Below are 18,613 nucleotides of genomic sequence, written 5' to 3' on the forward strand. Positions count from 1 at the left end.
AAAAAAAAAAAAAAAAAAACCCAAAATCCAAAAAAAAATAAAAATAAAAATCATTAAAAAATAATAGAGGGAGAAAAAGAGAGCGACGTGGGAACGACGTCGTGTGGGGCGGAGGAGGCGTGGAAGGGGGGAGGAGCGGCGGAGGCGGAGAGGTCCCAATTAGGAACACACCGACTCATTTTGTGCGTTGTGTTTCGGTTGTGGAGAAAATTAGAGGGAGAGAGAGAAGGTGGTCGGTTTCAATGCTTGAAATTGGAATTCTAATAATCCTAATAATAAATAATAATAATAAATAATAATAAATAATAATAATAATAATAATAATAATAATGTTTGGAGAAAATATTAATGGGACTTGAAATGGAGTGGAGTGTGTTTTAGATCAAAAAAAAAAAATATATATATTTTGCCACTATGGAATAAAACATGTTGAAAAAGACGAGTATTAATTATGGAGATAATCGTTAGCCTCCAACCAGGGCTAGTGAACATATGACACATTTAAGACTACTAAAAGTCCCCTCAAAAGTTTTCCTCTATGTTTGGATAACCTGACATTCTTATCTTCTATCTTCTATATAAATGAGAGAAATTAATATCAATTTTTCATATGCTTTTGTTATTGAACTAAAAATAATAAAATATATGAAAGTATTTATATGTATTATATAATAGGTATATTATGGTGAAGTTTATGGGGTTTTAATTTCATATTTAAACTCTTCGAATGAGAAGATATTTTGTGTGTACCGTTATTGTTTCAGATCTAAATAGTTTTAAGTATTTGTGTGGGTGACTAGGAAAAGATATTTATTACAAGGAAAAAAAATAGATTATATTATAATGTGAGGTACACGTGTCAAACACGTGGAAATCAATATTGCCTAAAATATCCAAATGACATGTGGTGGCAGAAGGAACACGTTACAGGAAAACCAAGCTTTAAGGTAATGCCACGTGGTATCCACGCGCTGTTTGTACACCTAGTCAACGTATAGCAGTTCGGGAGTTATTTCATTGGTCCATTTATCTCTCCGCTTGAAGCAAAAAATGGTTTTTTTTTTTTTTTTTTCCATTTCACGTGACACACACATGCTTAATAATTATATATGTATATTTGCATAATTTAAGATTTTTATTTCTAACGAAGCAATGCAATAAATTATCTAAAGTTCAGTTATTTTTTTTTTATAAATAAACTATATTATTTTGATATCATTAGTTTCTTTGGAACCGGTTTGATTGGGTTTAATTTTAAAAAAAACCACGGTTAAATTAGGTTTGTGTTGCCAGTCGGTTCAATTGAATAAGTCACGTCATCTTCTTCTTCCCCAAAATAGGGGAAGAAGTTCACGGACGTGTGTTCCTTGCCCTAATACTCGGTTTCTCCAACTCTCTACCATGACTTTCTCCCCTCCATTTCTTCATGGAACCTCGAAATTGTGTTGCAAGGAAGACGTAAGGGTTGGATTCATATCTTTTCGTGAATCAAATTTTTCACGTTTTAAAACAAAAACATAACTACATTCTAAATTCAAATTAAAGTTTGAATACATGGGACATGGTAAACAAAATAATTAAAATATTGAAACAGTTGAAAACGGTATGACTTTGTATGACACCTGCTCTACCGTGTCTATCTTCAACTAACTCTTTGTCACCTAAAAAATATAAGAGAATCTGAGTGACTACAAAGAGTCACTGAGTAGCCTACTTATAGTCTCTTAATCGTGTTCTTAAGTGTGCTAAGGTACCACACTCTTTCTTGTCATGTTCTTCTTTTTTACTTGAAAGCTTAGGCCCTTAGGTTCTGTTCTTGAGTTATGGGTTCTTGTCACGATCTTTCCCCAAAGATCTTGGTCTTGGGTTCTAAATTCTTAATCTTGGGAGCCTAAGGGCTTAGTTCCAAGGTTTTAAGTTTTGAGAACTTGGATCTTGATTCATGTCCTAATCTTTATTATTGGTTCTTAGTTATTGTTCTTGGTTCTTGCCCTTAATTCTTGTTCTTGTTTCTCGTTTTGTTCCTAAGACACTCTCCCTAAGATTTATGATATTAAACATAAACCTGACAACCTATGCCAAAGGCTTCGTGTGTTTCACACGACATAGTCTTAACTTACGTCAAAGACTTCATGTGTTCTCTACTATACAGTTTGAAACGTACAACCAAGACTTCTTACATTCTAAGCGGTATGCCCAAGGCTTCATACATTCCAAGCGCCATAGTCTGAATACCTACGTCCAATGTTTCATACTTTCGAAGTGGCATAGTCTAAAGCTAACATATAAGGTTTCTTACATTGCAAGTGATGCAGTCTGAGTCATGAACATATTGTACTATGGGAGGTTTATGGATTTCTTTGGTTTCTTAGTCTTATAACCTTGGTTATTTGTTCTTAGCATTCTTTATATCTTGGCATTCTTAGGCTAGGGTACTTTAGGGTTAGGTGTGTCCTAAGCTTACTTTGCACATGTTCTTGAGATGACTTGATTACTTAAAAATTAAGGGCTCACCTGGAATTCATCTTAATTTAGGGACGTATCCTAATTACTTAAAAATTTCGAACTAGCTTAAAGCTTATCATGAGATAACAACATGATTGCTTAAAAATCAATTGCTAACTTTGAGCTCCACTTAGGTTAGTGTAGTCTCCTAATTGCTTTAAAACCAAGGACCATCCTAAAGCTTAACATGAGGTAGAATCATAATGGCTTAGAAATCCAGCGCTATCTTTGAGCTCATCTTGAGTTAGGATAGCCTCCAATTGCTTAAAAACTAAGGACTAACCTAAAGTTTATATGAGGTAACTCCTCATGGCTTAAAAATCAGGGATTTACTTAGAGTTCATCTTGACACATGGTAGTCTCCTAATTACTTAAAAAATCAAGGTCATTAGGGGCAATGCAATGACGATGAATAGTGGAAAGGGATGTAGTCGCTACAACATGAAAAGCAAAGGTCGTGGGCATTGCTTTGGTTGTGGCTTCATACCTAGCGATAGAAGAGGTCGTCACAATATCTCATAAACCCATTATGATGTCAACCTGCAAAAAGGACAAGAGTATGATCAACTGTTACTCTTGTAAAAATACTAAACTATGTGGCGGAGTGCAGGAACAAGAAGTGCATGAAGAGGCAAACATCACATTCACACATGACCAAGAGCTTACACTAATGTTGTCCAAGAAGATGCTCAACCTGTTAACATTCATGGAAGAGTAGGCTATGACAAACCTCCCCAAGAAAAAAAAGAAGATCAAGTGGAGACTAATATGTAGTACCTGAATAACAGAGTGAGCAACCATATGATCGGAGTTTAAGGAAAAGTTTGGTGACAGATCATTCGTACTAATCCAATTTAAAAGATCCATCATATTCCAATCCAATAACAACGATCAACATCTACTAATGTAGTTAATATTATCAATCTTGGTTAAATGACAGAAGAAGACAGTAGAGCGGAGTTAGTAGGTTCGTTTCTCAAAATGTTCGACAGAAATGCAGTCCTGTTGAAAGTCAACCCGTCGCAAAACCACCTATACAAGATACTATTGGAGACCAGCCAACTCACTTCTCTATTGACAGCATTACAGACCCAACTTGACTATGACATGCATCTCTATTGACGACATTACAGACCCAACTTGACTATGACATGCAACACTTGGACACGGGCATCCAAAATCATACCCTTGAACCAATATAATCCTTTTTAAATTTGGTGTATATTTTTACCTTACAAATTACTCAGCATTTGTTACATTTGTGTAGTCCTATCCTGTCCCTTGGCTCCCTTCTTCAACCTCTCAAAAATTTTCCCAAAGCTTTTTTTGGAATTCCGAAAGCCTCTCATGGCCAATCATCAAATCCCTTAGCATAGTCAATATCTAAAATTAGGGAACAATGGTTTAATGTTCCAAAATTTCTCTTATTCCAGAGTCTATATTTAGCATGGTGTTCATGCCTTTGATTTAAGAAAGCATTAGTTTCCATCCCCATTAAACAATTCTTAGCTCTTAAAACTCGCCCTTTTCTCTACAAAATTGTAATAAAAACCCTAAAATCTTCTGTACTTCCAACAAAACCCTGGGAGTTTCTTATACTTCACAACACCAATGACTTATACACCTCCACAAAAGGGGTTCTCTACGCCAATTTTGATGTGTTAATCCACACATTATCCTCATAGGATGAAAATATTAACAAAATAATAATAGGGTTACAAAAATTGGTTGAAGATTTTGATTTGGCACAGTGTTTGTTTTGATTTTGGAGAAAGATGGGTGACGGTAATATGCAATCAAGGTATGTGAGATTGACAAAAGATCAGGCGCCATTGGAGGATATCACCCCTGGAGAGCTGAATCAGCCTATTCAAGTGCCTCAGGTCACCTTTTCTTTGTTTTCTTCTACTATATATCAACAGTTGATGTTGTGTGTTGAATATTGATATACAATGACTTGCAACAAACAGTTGATTGTTCATAGATGTGAGGAGTGTGGGCAGCCGCTACCGGAAAGCTATCAGCCACCAGCCGATGAAGATTGGACCACTGGCATTTGTGGTTGTCTTCAAGATACCCAGAGTTGTAAGACTCTTAGCTACTATTTTATTAAAATTGTTGAGAGGTAGTCTCACGTTGGCTACCATTTGGAGTTTAGGTTTAGAGTGGCAATATCATGACCGTAGAGTCATGATTGGTTTTGATTTGGTGCAGGCTGGAGAGGGATGTTGTGCCCATGTGTGTTGTTTGGGGAAAATGTAGAGACACTGAAAGAAGAGATACCGTGGCAAAATGCATGTGTTTGCCATGCAATGTGTGTGGAAGGAGGAATGGCAGTGGCGGCGGCAACGGCACTTATACATGGCATTGATCCCCAAACTTCTTTTTTGATATCTGAAAGCCTCTTGTTTGCTTGGTGGATGTGTGGTATCTATACTGGTTTGTTTCGCCAGTCCTTGCAGAAGAAATATCATCTTAAGGTCACACACACAACCTTTTATTTCTCTCATTATTCTTTCTCGATCTATTGTAATAAAACAATTGTATCTAATAACGATAAGATCCCACATCAGTTAGGGAGGAGAACGAAACATTCCTTACGAGTGTGTGGAAACTTCTCCACGCGTTTTATAAATCTTGAGGGGAAGCCCGAAGAGGAAAACCCAAAGGGACAATATTGGCTAACCGTTTTATAAATCTTGAGGGGAAGCCCGAAGAGGAAAACCCAAAGAGACAATATTGGCTAACCGTTTTATAAATCTTGAGGGGAAGCCCGAAGAGGAAAACCCAAAGAGACAATATTAGCTAACAATGGACTTGGGCTGTTACAAATTGTATTAGAGCTAGACACATGGACTGGGGTCCCGCATCAATTGGACGAGGACACTGGGCCTTGAAGAGGGGTGGATTGTGAGATCCCACATCGATTATTGCTCTCCCCTGAAAGAGCCTAGAATGGGAATGAGCTAGGGTTAGGTTGAAAGAGAAGGTGGGCCTTGAAGAGGGATGGATTGTGAGATCCCACCTCGATTATTGCTCTCCCCTGAAAGAGCCTAAAATGGGAATGAGCTAAGGTTAGGTTGAAAGAGAAGGGGTGGATTGTGAGATCCCTCGAAAGAGCCTAAAATGGGAATGAGCTAGGGTTAGGTTGAAAGAGAACCATCGATTATTGCGATTATTGCTCTCCCCAAAGAGCCTAAAATGGGAATGAGCTAGGGTTAGGTTGAAAGAGAACCATCGATTATTGCGATTATTGCTCTCCCCAAAGAGCCTAAAATGGGAAAGAGCTAGGGTTAGGTTGAAAGAGGGAGCTAGGGTTAGGTTGAATGGGAAAGAGCTTCTGCTCCCCCTAGAATGGGAAAGAGCTTCTGTTCCCCCAAAATGGGAACGAGCTAGGGTTAGGTTGAAAGAGAACGCTTCTGTTCCGCCCAAAATGGGAACGAGTTAGGGTTAGGTTTTGAACTTATGATCTTATGATCGAGTTGATTCCATGATTATAAGTTCATTCCATATCAAGGCGGACCTATGATTATAAGTTCATTCCATACTAGGTCAGACTGGAATAGGCCTGGTTACACTTCTACAAATGAATTATAATCAGATGATCATGTTCGAGTCCATTCCATGATTATAAGTTCATTCCATATTGGAATAAGGATAGGTTACACTTCTAAAAATGAATTAGGGTGGATTGTGAGATCCCACATCGGTTCTCACTGAGCCTCGAATCGGGGTGGATTGTGAGATCCCACATCGGTTCTTACTGAGCCCCAAAAGAAGACACTTCTAAAAATGAACCTACCTATTGATTGAAATTATTTATTTGGGTTGGTATTTTGATGTTATTTATCAAAATTATGGTTAGGTTTTTAGTAAGCCCTAATATTTGGTGTACCTTCTTAGAACTCTCCATGCGATCCATGTCTGGTGCATTGCTGCATGCATTGGTGTGCGCTATGTCAAGAGCATAGAGAAATGAGGAACCATCTTTCTGATCACGTTGCCATGCAAATGACAGTCATCAGCCCTCCTGCCCTTCAGGCGATGAACATCCACCATAATGAATCTGCACCGTCCACTTCATCTCTGCCATCTCAAGAACTAGCAATCACGACGATTTAGAACTCACTAACTCCTTCATGGGCCCTGGAGAGTTAGGAATTTTTTATAAGGAATGACAATATTTTAGGAATTTTTGTTTTTAGTTCAGTGTTTTTGAATCTGTAACGTTATTACCAACAATTATTCTCTTCCTTCTTTGTTTTAATCGAGTGCAATTCTCAAATGGCACTCCCAATTTAAGCATATATCTTTTTTATCGAAATATATGTATCAATCAATTGAGTTATACTCGGATTTTAGGTATTGTAATCACCCAACTTTTCCTCTTAAACATATGACCGTTACAATATGAATGTCATGACATTTTAAACTCATTATAAAAGCCGAAAACTAACATCAAAAATTAGTTTTTAACACTCCCAAAAGTGTACCCTAATTCCACTTCAAGCTCCAAATGTTTTATAATCAAATCAATCCCTCTTGAGTGAAAGAGAGGATACCTCGATTGGGAAAGAGAATGGGGAAATACCAACCATATGACCCAATGTATCTAACATGTCGCACTATAGGTCAACCCACAATGCATCTTTAGCTCCAAGACTTCGAAAAAGAATCAAGTATTATAGCTCACTTTGTACGTGGAAGCCCAAAGTTTATAAATTGGGTCAAAGTAACTACAAACAAACTTCTTAAAGTATTCATTCCATGGCCTTCATAGCAGAAGCTATCAATCGTGCATTTGTCCCTTGCATTTACTTGAAAAGTGTTAATGAATGGATGACTAATGAGCTATCACATACTTGGGTTTTATAAGTATTTTTTGAGTTTTACTTTCTTTTATGATAGGGTCGAATGTATAGTATTTTTTTACACGTAGATCACATACATGTACATGCACTTATTAAGTGGGATTAACGTACCCTCTAGGCTTGATTATGAGCTAGTGCATACTCACGGCTATCAAAAATCGATGAAAAATAAAGAAACGTGAATAATTTTAGGGACATGATCATATAGGCATACAACATGTATTAAGTCTCGCATTTAATGTCTTGGTTCAATGAGATAATGCACATTAATATTTCCATAATCATCACGACTTCAATTTCTTAAGAAACTACATGGATATTATTATTTCCCTCATGCTTATTTAACATGTTATATCATGTGTCTGGAACAACTTATATGTAGTCAGTATCAACTATTAATCATAATCAAGCAAATATGGAGGTACATGCATCACATAATTCAAACAAATATCATGACAAATTAATGATATGGCCACTAGTTATGTGTTATACATAATTCAAACAAATATCATGACAAATTAATGATATGGCCACTAGTTATGTGTTATGATAATTCCATCCAACCTAATACGTAAGTGTTCCAATAGTAAGTTCACTTACTTTGTATTCAGATGTTCCTAAGTTTCGTAAGTTGTTCACTACCTAGGCGCACGTAATGCGATCTAATTCCTCTGATATTATTCCATGCATTCAAAATTGTTGGGATTTATGGTCAAAAGCTTCAAATTGATAATTTAATTTTTAATAAAATTTTGATTATTTTATTTACAATTTAATATTATCTATGATATGAAAAATCTAAGGTTATTAGTATAATTTTGAAGGGTACATGGTTGACATACAGAAGAATTTTGTTCAAGTAATAACCTAAAGGGTTTAGGATATATAGATAAAGTTTGGTGCATTATCCATGTAATAGTATTAATACGACCCATTTTGTAATTGTTACAAATGATTTAGTCCAAATCATTTACATGGAAACATCTTAGTGTGTACATCTTATACAATGAATTTGTATAAGATTGGATTCACGAAATATTTAATTTCTATTTATAAATTCATTAATTAATATTTTATTGGAGGATCATATTGACTTCTTAATCCAGAGTGAGTTTCTGCTTGTGAGGGTGGTTGGAGTTTATGTCTAAGGCCTCCTAATTGTTTATTTAATTTTTTTTTTAATAATGATTTTGCTCACAGTTCAATCCGCCCACATCAGGGACAGGCAATGGAATAGGAAAAGGAATGAACATGAACTCGAATGAATAAGCTAAATAGGTAAGTAAAGAAAGAAAGAAGCAAAGCACAGGAAAAGGTTGATTCTTCTTACTATTCCATCTCGTAAAGGAGTATTGATTTAATAGGAAGTATATTCTGTATTGATTTAATAGGAAGTATATTCCTCTCTGATTCTTTAATCAGGTTGAGTAGTTCAGGCAATAGAATTTTATTTACGATTTAATATTATCCCTTGTTAGAAAATTGTTAGGTTATTAGTGTAATCATATATACGTGGTTGGCATAGAGGAGGATCATATTTAAGTAATAACCTAAAGTGTTTGTTTATAGATAAGGTTTGCTGCCTTATTCTGATAACACCATTGATACAACCAACTTTGTAATTGTTACAAATGGTTTGATGCAAATTGTTCATATGAAAAATGTGAAAAATGTGAGTAAGAGTATCATATACAATGAATTTGTATCATATGTAACTCGATCTTCAGCTTGAGTGAGTTATGAACTCTTACTTACAAGAGTTTGTTCTTTGATTTGCATGGGTGAGAATGATTTTTGTAGCCAATTTAATATGCGTACTATTTCGGAAACTTTACCAAATTGGGAGATGGAAACATGGTTTCAAATTTAATCTTTTCGATATAGAGAAAGTAAATAAGTTCCCTTATGCGTTGATTTTGAGACTTGAACAATAGAATCCCACTCACTCGATCCAGAGGGACTTTAAGGATAAAATGAACTTTTGACCCAATTATAATTACGAACACGTGAGTACACTGAAAATATATAAATATGACCAAAATTCTCACGTTTATTAGTATATAATATGAATATAATCCAAAACGTTGTTTCTAGAAATAAACTCAAGCCGTAAGAAATTACTCCCAAAATCCAGCCAAACCAAATTACCTGCTCCACGAGAGAGATATATCTGTAATGTTTAAGGGAAAAAAAAGGTCACTTACGCAGCAATAAGTGTACTTAGATACAAGTCCAAAACATGTGCTTCTCCAATAAACTGCCCAAGTCAACAACAGTAGCAGGAAGCTGACTGGTACCACCTCACTATCCGCCGTTCATCAATCAGCCCATCATCTGCACAATCTATATGGTCAGATTCTTTTCCTTTTCGTAAATAAAACAAATAATTTTTTCATTGATACAGACACTTTAAGGTTCAAATCTCACTATAGTTCAATTTTGATGTAGATAAATTAAATGTGTCAATATACCAAAGTCAAGCATCTAGTGGAACAAAGTTTATGAGGCACTAAAAATCACCTTCAAGAAATCTCCGAAGATCCCTTGCAAGGGATTTCTGCGCCGTACTCCATAGAACTTCTCTGCAATTTCATCAAGAAACTGAAGCAAAATGCTAAAGTTAGACTCAGATTATTTAAGTCCAACTAACTTTCCACAACTTCATCTCAAACAAATGCAGGAGTTGCACCTCATTTAGGGCAGGTTCTCTCTCAATACTTGGCTTGTAATTCGCCCTCAGCATATTGAAAAGAGGCAAAGCATCTCTTTGCAACCTGCAAAGCCATATTTTAAGTTCGCTCATAAAGCATAACCCCTCATAGAAAGAATCCAGAAGAAGTCACACTAAAAATTTAACCAGCAAGCAAGACTAAATGTAACAACACTACTTGACGGTTCTAAGACAATGACCAAAAAAAGAAAGAAACAAAGAAAGAACTAATCTTTTCTCACTAAATTGATTTTATTACCATCATGGTTCACACTCGATGCTTTACATCTGCTGAAGTAGATATATTGTTGGCTAGTTTATTCAAAACGAAGTAAATGGACTTACGTCAGCAATAGATATATGATAAACTCAATCAATTCTGAATCAGGGAACTCAAGTTCGTCACGTTCTTCGTGCTTCTTTAACTCATCAATTAAACGATTAGCATCCCTTAGATTACCAAGAGACAAGTACCTACATAAAAACAAATGCATTTCACTCGTTTTATAACCATATAAATTTGAAATAAATTCCATATAGATGCATTAACAGAGATGAAGCTAGTATATCCACACAACTCTGCACTCTCACATTGAATGTACAAAAATTTCAATTGACTGAAGTTGGAGGCCATTAAAACTAATAAGATAGCTATATCATTAATTGTATCCGTCCAAACTAACAGTTTAAATATTGATTTCAACATCAATATCTGAATTTCAATCAAGTATATCAATGAATATAGTGATAAATTATCATTCAAAAGTTGTCCACGCACTCAAACCAAATATCGCTATGCTCTTTCCTCTCCCTTCTCCCATGCTTAACCACCTTTACATTGCCTCAACTTTTGACCACCATTTCCAGTGATTGGCTGTCGCCACTTTACAAACGCCTTGGAACTACTCCACCCGTTTCTATTGATTGTAAATCCTTCACCATTGCTTTTGAACTCTCATGAGAAAGCAGAGCAAAAATCACTGAGCGAGTCAGAAACTCCTCCCATTCCCTTGCCCTTACATGGAACTCCTTCCAATGGCTTGCTTCATCTTTCAGCACCCTTACAAAAGACCCCTGCTCTCACAAAGAATTTTTCTGTGAAATCTGTTGATATGATTACATCCCTTGGCTGGAAAAATTAGTAAACAAATATGGGTTTTTTTTTCTTTTTTTTGCAGAGATCAGCAAACTATTACATAATGGAGGCTGGCGTACTCATCTCATCAGAAGACAATAATCAAAGTTGGTTCTCTTTCTTCTCTCTTATTTTAGATTATCCAGGAGCAGCACACCGACAGAATTGGAACCAATCAACCTCTCACAAAGAGATGCTCCAGGAAAAGAATAAACCTCCAGTGCCCGCAGCCCCATCTTACCCAGAAAGTTTGAAATGAAGTGAATGAAATGGTGGTTATAATCCAAAGGCAGAAACAAGGCAATTGCATGGCCAAGCATTCAAGATTTCCTACTTGCCTTCCCACTTGCTAAGGCCTCATTCCATGTTTATGATCGACAGGTATCCACGAACCCTTGCAAGCAAACAGATTGGACTCCTATTGAGAATTTTCAATTGAAGTTCTAGCACCTGACCTCACATACATATCTCCAAGATGGTATGTCTGCTGCATATAGAGGATGGAATAATGTTGGAAATCTCCAAGTTCCACAGAAAAAGATGGATTTTCCTAACTGTTATCCAATTTCAATAAGGAGGCATCTCAACTGGTTAAAAGTGTTTGCTCACATTTCAAAATTCAGAAAGAAGATCAAATACATCAACTCGATCTCCAACCTTTTTGCGAACATGCAAGCTGGTCTCTATTTTCATATCTTAAAATGGCCTTGTAAGGGTGAAGGGTTAATGGTGTACTAGGAAGCTAAGGAACTTTGTCAAAGATTCTTTAATTTTAAGACAATTATTGTAAATTCGCCTCTAAACGACAATCAACCCCTAATTTTGAGCTAGTCATGGTACAAGCAGCTTGTAGAAAGAAGGCAAATCAATATTATTCTCTTAAACAGAGATAACAAGACTATGCAGTTTTCATGCTTGACAACTTGACAAAAGTTACTCGCTTGCTATCCTAGAAAAAAAAAATGTTTTTTAGCTTCTTGAACAATTCTTGGTTGAGAGTAGAGAAAAGTAGCTGGATGGAGATGATGTAAATGTTAACTTTATTGAACTCAACAATTCTTACTCCGATTCCTCTATGATTTTTGTCTATCAACATGAAGGACTTCCATTTAATCTTTGTAGGAAAACTTTCAAAGTTCCAAGCACGAGGGACACACTGTTCAGAGGTTAGGAGGAACAAATGAGAAGGCCCATTGGGAAAAGAACAAAGCACAAACATTGCAGTCAACACAAAAGCTCAAAGACGTAAAATGACTTCAAATGACATGCTCAATTAAGATGATGCCCCTCCAAAATCCTGATCCTACAAGAATATTTTACTTTTGATCTCCACCCAAATCTCTAATTTTTCGAATTCAGGATGAGATTGAGAATTATCCTTGAGCCCACAAGAATAGCCTTGCATTGTCATGTAAAGGATTTTTCTCCTAATACCCATGAGTGTCTGAGCAACTTTCGTGCACCTCAAATATTATCACAATACAATCATTTGACCTTATTGCATTTGGTTGTCAAGGTAACTCGTAAGATATTAAATCCTAAGTGACTACACAGGCATAAATCCAGCTTGCTCAAGAAAACCGCTACACCTCATAGCACTAGAATTGCCTCCGACCGTCACACCTTCCCCATCCGTTCTTGCATTGCCTCTGATCCTTTTCTTAAACCCTATTCAGGCCGCCTCCACACCTTTTCCTAAACCATAATCACTCCCCCTCCCTGACCCCCAACCTCAACCCTCTTAACCCAATTCAAGCCTCTGGCGTTGTTTCTGTCCATTCTTCCTCACCCACTCCCTGAAGATTTCATAAAATTCACTGCCTTTGTCCATTTGTCCATTTTTCTTCTTTTTTACTTCCTATTCTTCTTCTCTTTTATCGCAACCCCTCTTCCTCCTCCGCCCCATACCACCTCACCGTTGACCACAACCACGCCTACCCTCTTACTGTTGCCTGCATTTTCTCAGTTCAACCTTCCACCCGTCAGCTCTCCTAGTCTGATATTCTCAAGGACTTTTCCTATCAAGATTTCATTATTCAAAGTCGATTGATTTGCATTTTTTGGTTCAATGGCAATAATGAGTTATTGCAAACGTAATATTGATTTCCACATTGGTGTGAAAATGTTGAGTTTTTCATGGAAAATGTGAACAAACAAGAAGATTATCCTTTCAACCTTCCTCTTATGCCAGCTTACTCATTTTTTGGGACCATCTGGCTGTCTAGATTTTGTTCATTCAATGGTTGTCACTTTGAATGTACTGTTTAGCCTTCCTCGAGGGGAAGAAAGCTTGTACATATTCCTACTGGTTTTGACAAGAAAGGATGGCTTGTATTTTGGAAAATGGTAAGAGATTTTATCTTAAAACTCTTGGAGATGGAAGTTTTTAGTGTCTGAATTTTCTCATCAATCTAAGAAAGCAGCAACGTTACAGGAAGAATCGGTGAAAAGCAAGTTATCCTCCAGAAGTCAAGCAAATGCGACTAAACAGAATCCATGCCACATTCAAAGTCTGGACTTTTTGAAAGCAGTGCCCCCTGTAATTTCTTCCTTTTAGGGAAGGAAAGAGAAGGAAATAGTGGATATGAATCTCAATTCCCTATGGGCGGTTTCTAGGATGCTTGGTCAGGAAAGAGGTGCAAATCACCTCAGAATATTATTTCCAGTCCAGAATTTTATTAAATCCATTCATAGATGACAAGGTTTTGGTAAAGATTGATGATTGTTTATTGGGAATAAGTTTTGATGATAAGTGGATGCTTATTGGTAATCTTAATTTGAAAATTGAGCATCGATTCAACAATAGCTACAGAGGACGGATTTCATAATGTACCTTTGCTACTGGAAAGGTTCTTTTTCTCGAAGCTATAGGGCAATACTTTGGTGGTTTGCTAAGAAATTTCTCCCAAACGATTAGTCTCCTTATTTGATAAAGTAGAGGGGAATATTTGTTATTAGAAATTTTCCCCTCCGTTATGGCGATATTACAACATTAGACCGTTCTAGCATGAGAAACTTTAATCATGGGATTTTCTCAACAGTCAAGGTTATTAAAGACCATTTTGTTGCCACATGTTCAAACTTTATTCAAGAAAAAAACTCATTTGACCATGTGTCTTTCATGGTTACACATTCTTGGCTCCATTTTCTCAAGCTTCTTTTTTAAATTTCTTGAATTTCAAGCCCTAGTGTCTTTGTTCTACTTTCCTCCGGAAAAAGTTTCTGCACTTACAGCTGGAGTGGCAGCACTTAATTGCAAATTTTTGGCTGTATTTTTATTTCAATCGCTAGTTACTTTTCATTGTTTTATTCTCTTGTATTTTTTAGGCTTATTTCTTCTTGTATTGTTTTTTCTTCGTTCCCACTGGGAATTTGTGACCTTGAATGCTTTCCTTCCTTTTCATATATCAATGAAAAGTTGTTTCTTATATAAAAATAATAATAATAATAATAATAAAATAATAATAAAAAAAAAACAATAATAATAAATAAATAAGTGAGAAATTCTACATGGCCACCATGGCTTCAACCTAATTTCCTCTAAGCCTTGTTTTATTAACAAAATCCTATTGACCACCAGACCAACTCATGGCAGCTCATGTAAAAGACCAATTGCAAACTATCATTTTCAAGAAGAGAAAAAACCTCTATAATCTTTCAATATGAAAGCAAGAAGATAAGTAACATCCTGAACTACCTTCAAGTATCTATCCAAGTGCTTATTCCTCACCAAACAAACACCTCCAGATATATAATTCTAAGCGTCCAATGGAGTGAAAAAAATACATGTGCAAAAGGACCATCACTCAGAGGCTTCTTAACAATGTTCCATTGTTGCATTGCTAGGTCCATACTATATACATGCTTTATGAAACAGTAGTTCAAGTGTCATAATTTATAGCCACAATTTAAATTATTTTCCATTTTAATGCCATTGAACTTGTAAAAATAATAATGTAGCCCATGGGACACAAGTTCTTCACCCTATACACTACATCCATATGATAACATTTCCATAATTTTCAATAGATTTGCTGTGTAAATATTTGTCCATATTTTTAATTCGTGATTTCTCCTATATTCTTGAACCCTTCAGAATTTCCATGATTCGAGAATTTTCAAGTGGTCTTAAGTATAAACGACTTTTGATAATCTTACATCAAAACAGCCCGTGCAATAGCCATATCATCTTCACCTGGATAACACTGCAGTGTTGGAAAAATGCACTGGCTCAGTTAATTATACGAAATAGAACAACAAAACAGATAACAAAATGATCACCTAGGCAAAGTACTATAGCTCACAAGACAAATCAAATAATTTTGATCATTTTTACTCCGGAAAATAGAGAACACCAAAAACATGTACTCCCACTACTTACAATCGAGGTTTAAATATATGATAATGTCAATATTTCCATTCTACAGTACAATTGACAAAATAAAAAAATACATATTAACAAAATATATTTTTTTAGTTCAACATGTAAGAGTGAGGTTTCGAACCACTAACTTTTTGGTTGAAGATATATGCATCAACTAAATGAGTTATGCTCGAAGTTGTGGCAAATATTAACAAAATTTTGGTAAGATGAATATAAATATTAGTTACTTATTAATTTAAACATATTGTTACGAGTAATTTTTATTATTTTTTACGAAAATAACGTTGATATTTTATCAATGTTTATCAATGTTTCCATCAAAATTTCCATTAAATCGACCTCAACATTTTGGTCTTCATCAACCTTAAATTCTTTCATGTCATTAGTAAATAAGAAATTACACTAAACTATCTTTGGAAAATATAGATTAATGGCTGTACAAGTACTTCAACTGAATGACTATTAAAAGGTGTAAAAGGTGTACGGGCAACAAGTTATGTAAAGAAAAAGAAATACGCTTTAGGAACATAATTATTTAGGGAGCAATTAGCATAACACATGACTAAAACCTTACTTCAACCACGACAATAAATATGACTTGATGAAAATTGTATACTGATCCTTGAAAAATGAGAGATAAAGAAAGATTTGATAACCTTGCCCACAAAATTCACTAATATAGAAGCAAACATCTCGGGATTATTTCCTCGAACAAAATGATATGATACTCTGGTCATGTCCTGCAACAAGTAGAATACTGGAAGATACTATTAAACCAGTCAAGGTGGACAAGCAACAACAGTTTCATCACTCATGTTCCTAGATCACGTTTCAACATCATATTGAGTGGTTGAAATGGCAGCAAATTCTTACAGCAGCAGTACAACTTCTCATTGCCAAATTACATACTCAAAGAAAAATTTGTCATGCTAGGCTACAAAGAAAATTATCAAAATGGTTTTGGAGCCTAGCTAAAAAATCAAATAACAATCATTCTCGAGATGCTACATCTTGTTTCTATTAACAAGTCAGATACGACAATTCTAAATTTTTTGACATGATAGAAATTAGACACTGAAGTAACAAACTATTCTATCCCTAAAGAGACTGAAGTAACATTAAGCCTGCATTTGCATTTAAATGTACTCGTCATACTCATAGAGCACAAAAATTCTTATAAAACAAAGAACAAGTAGATAAAAGAGTGATACTCTGGTCAAACCTACCACTTCTGGTGACTCAGAATATACATATGTAGCAAGCATGATATGAATTTCTGGAGATCCACTCCTATGCGATCCAAACTCCATAGACCACCTGATATATTTAAGGATTTGTAGAAAGCATGTTCTCCTTTTTAGTACACAAGGATTATTCATAACTGATTGAATGAGACAGAAAAATTTAACTTAATCACTATGAATGTATGATATAGTTCAAACAGTCGCAGTTTTGAAATAAGATACTCATTTTTCTTTTTTATTTTGCATATTCCCAATGTAGATATGACTAATTACTGGGAAGAAAATGAACAATGACTCACTTTAAAGCTGCTTTCAGAAAGGAAGAACATCCTTCTACACGAGTTTTAGCGGCACCAAGTGCTTCAGAAAGCTGTTGCACATCATCATCTTCCCCCAATTGTTGAGGCAAAGGAATCTGAGGGAAATTCTTGTAAATTTTCCTGACACGACCTAACATAATGTTTGTCATAATTGTGAAAAGATGAGCATTACAACTTCATAAGCAACAGTAGACAACTAAAGGTAGTGTGTATCTATATATATATATATATATATATATATATCTTCCATATTGGGTTATCAATTTAATCCTCAAATAGACTTGCCTAAGAAAGAGCTGAAGAAACAAATGACGAAGTTATCAAAAAGAAACTTTTGTTTTTAACAAGAAACAAAATTTTCCATTAATAAAATGGTAAGAGAGACTAATGCTTGAAAGATACAAATTCTGCAAGTGAGAGACAAAAACAGTAGAGGACAAAGGAAATAAAAGCAACCCAAAATAGGCAAATAATCTATATAAAGAAAACCTCTCAAAAGACTGAATCTGAAAACAACTGAATCTCAAATTAAAAATTGAAAATTGGAATGCAAATACTGAATAACAAGCAACTAAAACTGCAATGGGAAAACGATGGAATTCAGATCATAAGAGAACAACGCTGAAAGGCTATTGCAATAAGAGAAATTACAATACAATATCCTTTCAGAGAACTATCTCCCTCCTAAGTTTCACAATGGGTCATCCCAAATTCGGTTAACTTTCAAACATACAACCCACTCTATTTAACGATACAGTCTAACCAACGGTAATTTTTGTACATAACTTTTTTGTTGAGAACTTCCTATGTAATTACAATTATGCAACTCCTCATATCCATCCCAATAACACCCTCAATATCTCTTATAAAAGAAATACAGCCAAGCACGTCAAAGGAACTCACCAAGTGTATTATCATCACAAGGAACTTTCCCTTTAACAAGCGTCTCCACGAATAACACAGCAAGCTCTGCTCCACATGTAACCTGAAAAGTAGTAACTGTTAGTCATTTAAAACTAGGTTGATAAAAATTGTGAACTTCAAAAAGCATTGTTTCGTTTCCACACAAACCCTAAAAGCATTAGTATTAATAGAACAAACACATCAATTTTCAACTAGAAAGCACAAAATTCCCATGAAAAGTAGACTTTTATCGTTATTCTTATTATTTTTTGTTGGGGGGGGGGGCATCAAGAAAGTGGCAGAAGCATAGGATCCATCAAGTGAAAAAAAATGATAATAAATTGAACAATCTATAGACATTCTAATAAACAAGTTTATAAAACCCCAAAAATAAATAAACGAAAAAAAGAAAAATCAAGAGGAGCAACATAAGTGAACCAAGATCTCAGATCTCAGAAACACAACCAAAACAACAACACATAAAGAGAATGAACTAGGAGATGGAAAGGGGTCTTTCTAGACAAAAAAAAAAAAAAAAATT

General features: G+C 35.3%; 3 protein-coding genes across 3 annotated transcripts in view; 1 reads left to right on the plus strand and 2 right to left on the minus strand.

The window, feature by feature from the left end:
* The window catches only part of LOC111464436 (transcription factor UNE10-like), a 2,764-nt gene extending 2,530 nt beyond the window's left edge, over positions 1–234 (minus strand). Inside the window, exon 1 of the mRNA XM_023108635.1 lies at positions 88–234. Coding sequence (XP_022964403.1) covers positions 88–179 — 92 coding nt within the window. The 5' untranslated portion in view covers positions 180–234. The remainder of the gene's footprint in view (positions 1–87) is intronic.
* Positions 235–4,280: 4,046 nt separating this feature from the next.
* LOC111464544 (cell number regulator 6-like) lies at positions 4,281–6,714 on the plus strand. Its single transcript, XM_023108786.1, has 4 exons — positions 4,281–4,388; positions 4,476–4,590; positions 4,720–4,985; positions 6,409–6,714. Exons 1-4 carry the CDS (start codon positions 4,281–4,283, stop codon positions 6,625–6,627), a joined length of 708 nt encoding a protein of 235 aa, XP_022964554.1. The 3' UTR covers positions 6,628–6,714.
* A 2,688-nt stretch (positions 6,715–9,402) lies between these two features.
* The window catches only part of LOC111464505 (Golgi to ER traffic protein 4 homolog), a 12,637-nt gene continuing 3,426 nt past the window's right edge, over positions 9,403–18,613 (minus strand). Inside the window, exons 4-12 of the mRNA XM_023108730.1 lie at positions 18,073–18,154; positions 17,149–17,299; positions 16,832–16,922; positions 16,262–16,345; positions 15,380–15,426; positions 10,432–10,560; positions 10,066–10,150; positions 9,897–9,977; positions 9,403–9,710 (exon numbers count right to left, since the gene is read on the minus strand). Coding sequence (XP_022964498.1) covers positions 9,699–9,710; positions 9,897–9,977; positions 10,066–10,150; positions 10,432–10,560; positions 15,380–15,426; positions 16,262–16,345; positions 16,832–16,922; positions 17,149–17,299; positions 18,073–18,154 — 762 coding nt within the window. The 3' untranslated portion in view covers positions 9,403–9,698. The remainder of the gene's footprint in view (positions 9,711–9,896; positions 9,978–10,065; positions 10,151–10,431; positions 10,561–15,379; positions 15,427–16,261; positions 16,346–16,831; positions 16,923–17,148; positions 17,300–18,072; positions 18,155–18,613) is intronic.

This window comes from Cucurbita moschata, unplaced genomic scaffold, assembly GCF_002738365.1.
Source record: "Cucurbita moschata cultivar Rifu unplaced genomic scaffold, Cmos_1.0 Cmo_Scf00030, whole genome shotgun sequence".
Classification (NCBI taxonomy): domain Eukaryota; kingdom Viridiplantae; phylum Streptophyta; class Magnoliopsida; order Cucurbitales; family Cucurbitaceae; genus Cucurbita; species Cucurbita moschata.

Coding starts and splice junctions, on each gene's coding strand:
- LOC111464544 (XM_023108786.1), top strand. CDS start 4,281: ATGGGTGACGGTAATATGCAATCAAGGTATGTGAGATTGACAAAAGAT. Junction 4,591..4,719: donor TCTTCAAGATACCCAGAGTT/GTAAGACTCTTA, acceptor GATTTGGTGCAG/GCTGGAGAGGGATGTTGTGC. Junction 4,986..6,408: donor AGAAGAAATATCATCTTAAG/GTCACACACACA, acceptor GTACCTTCTTAG/AACTCTCCATGCGATCCATG.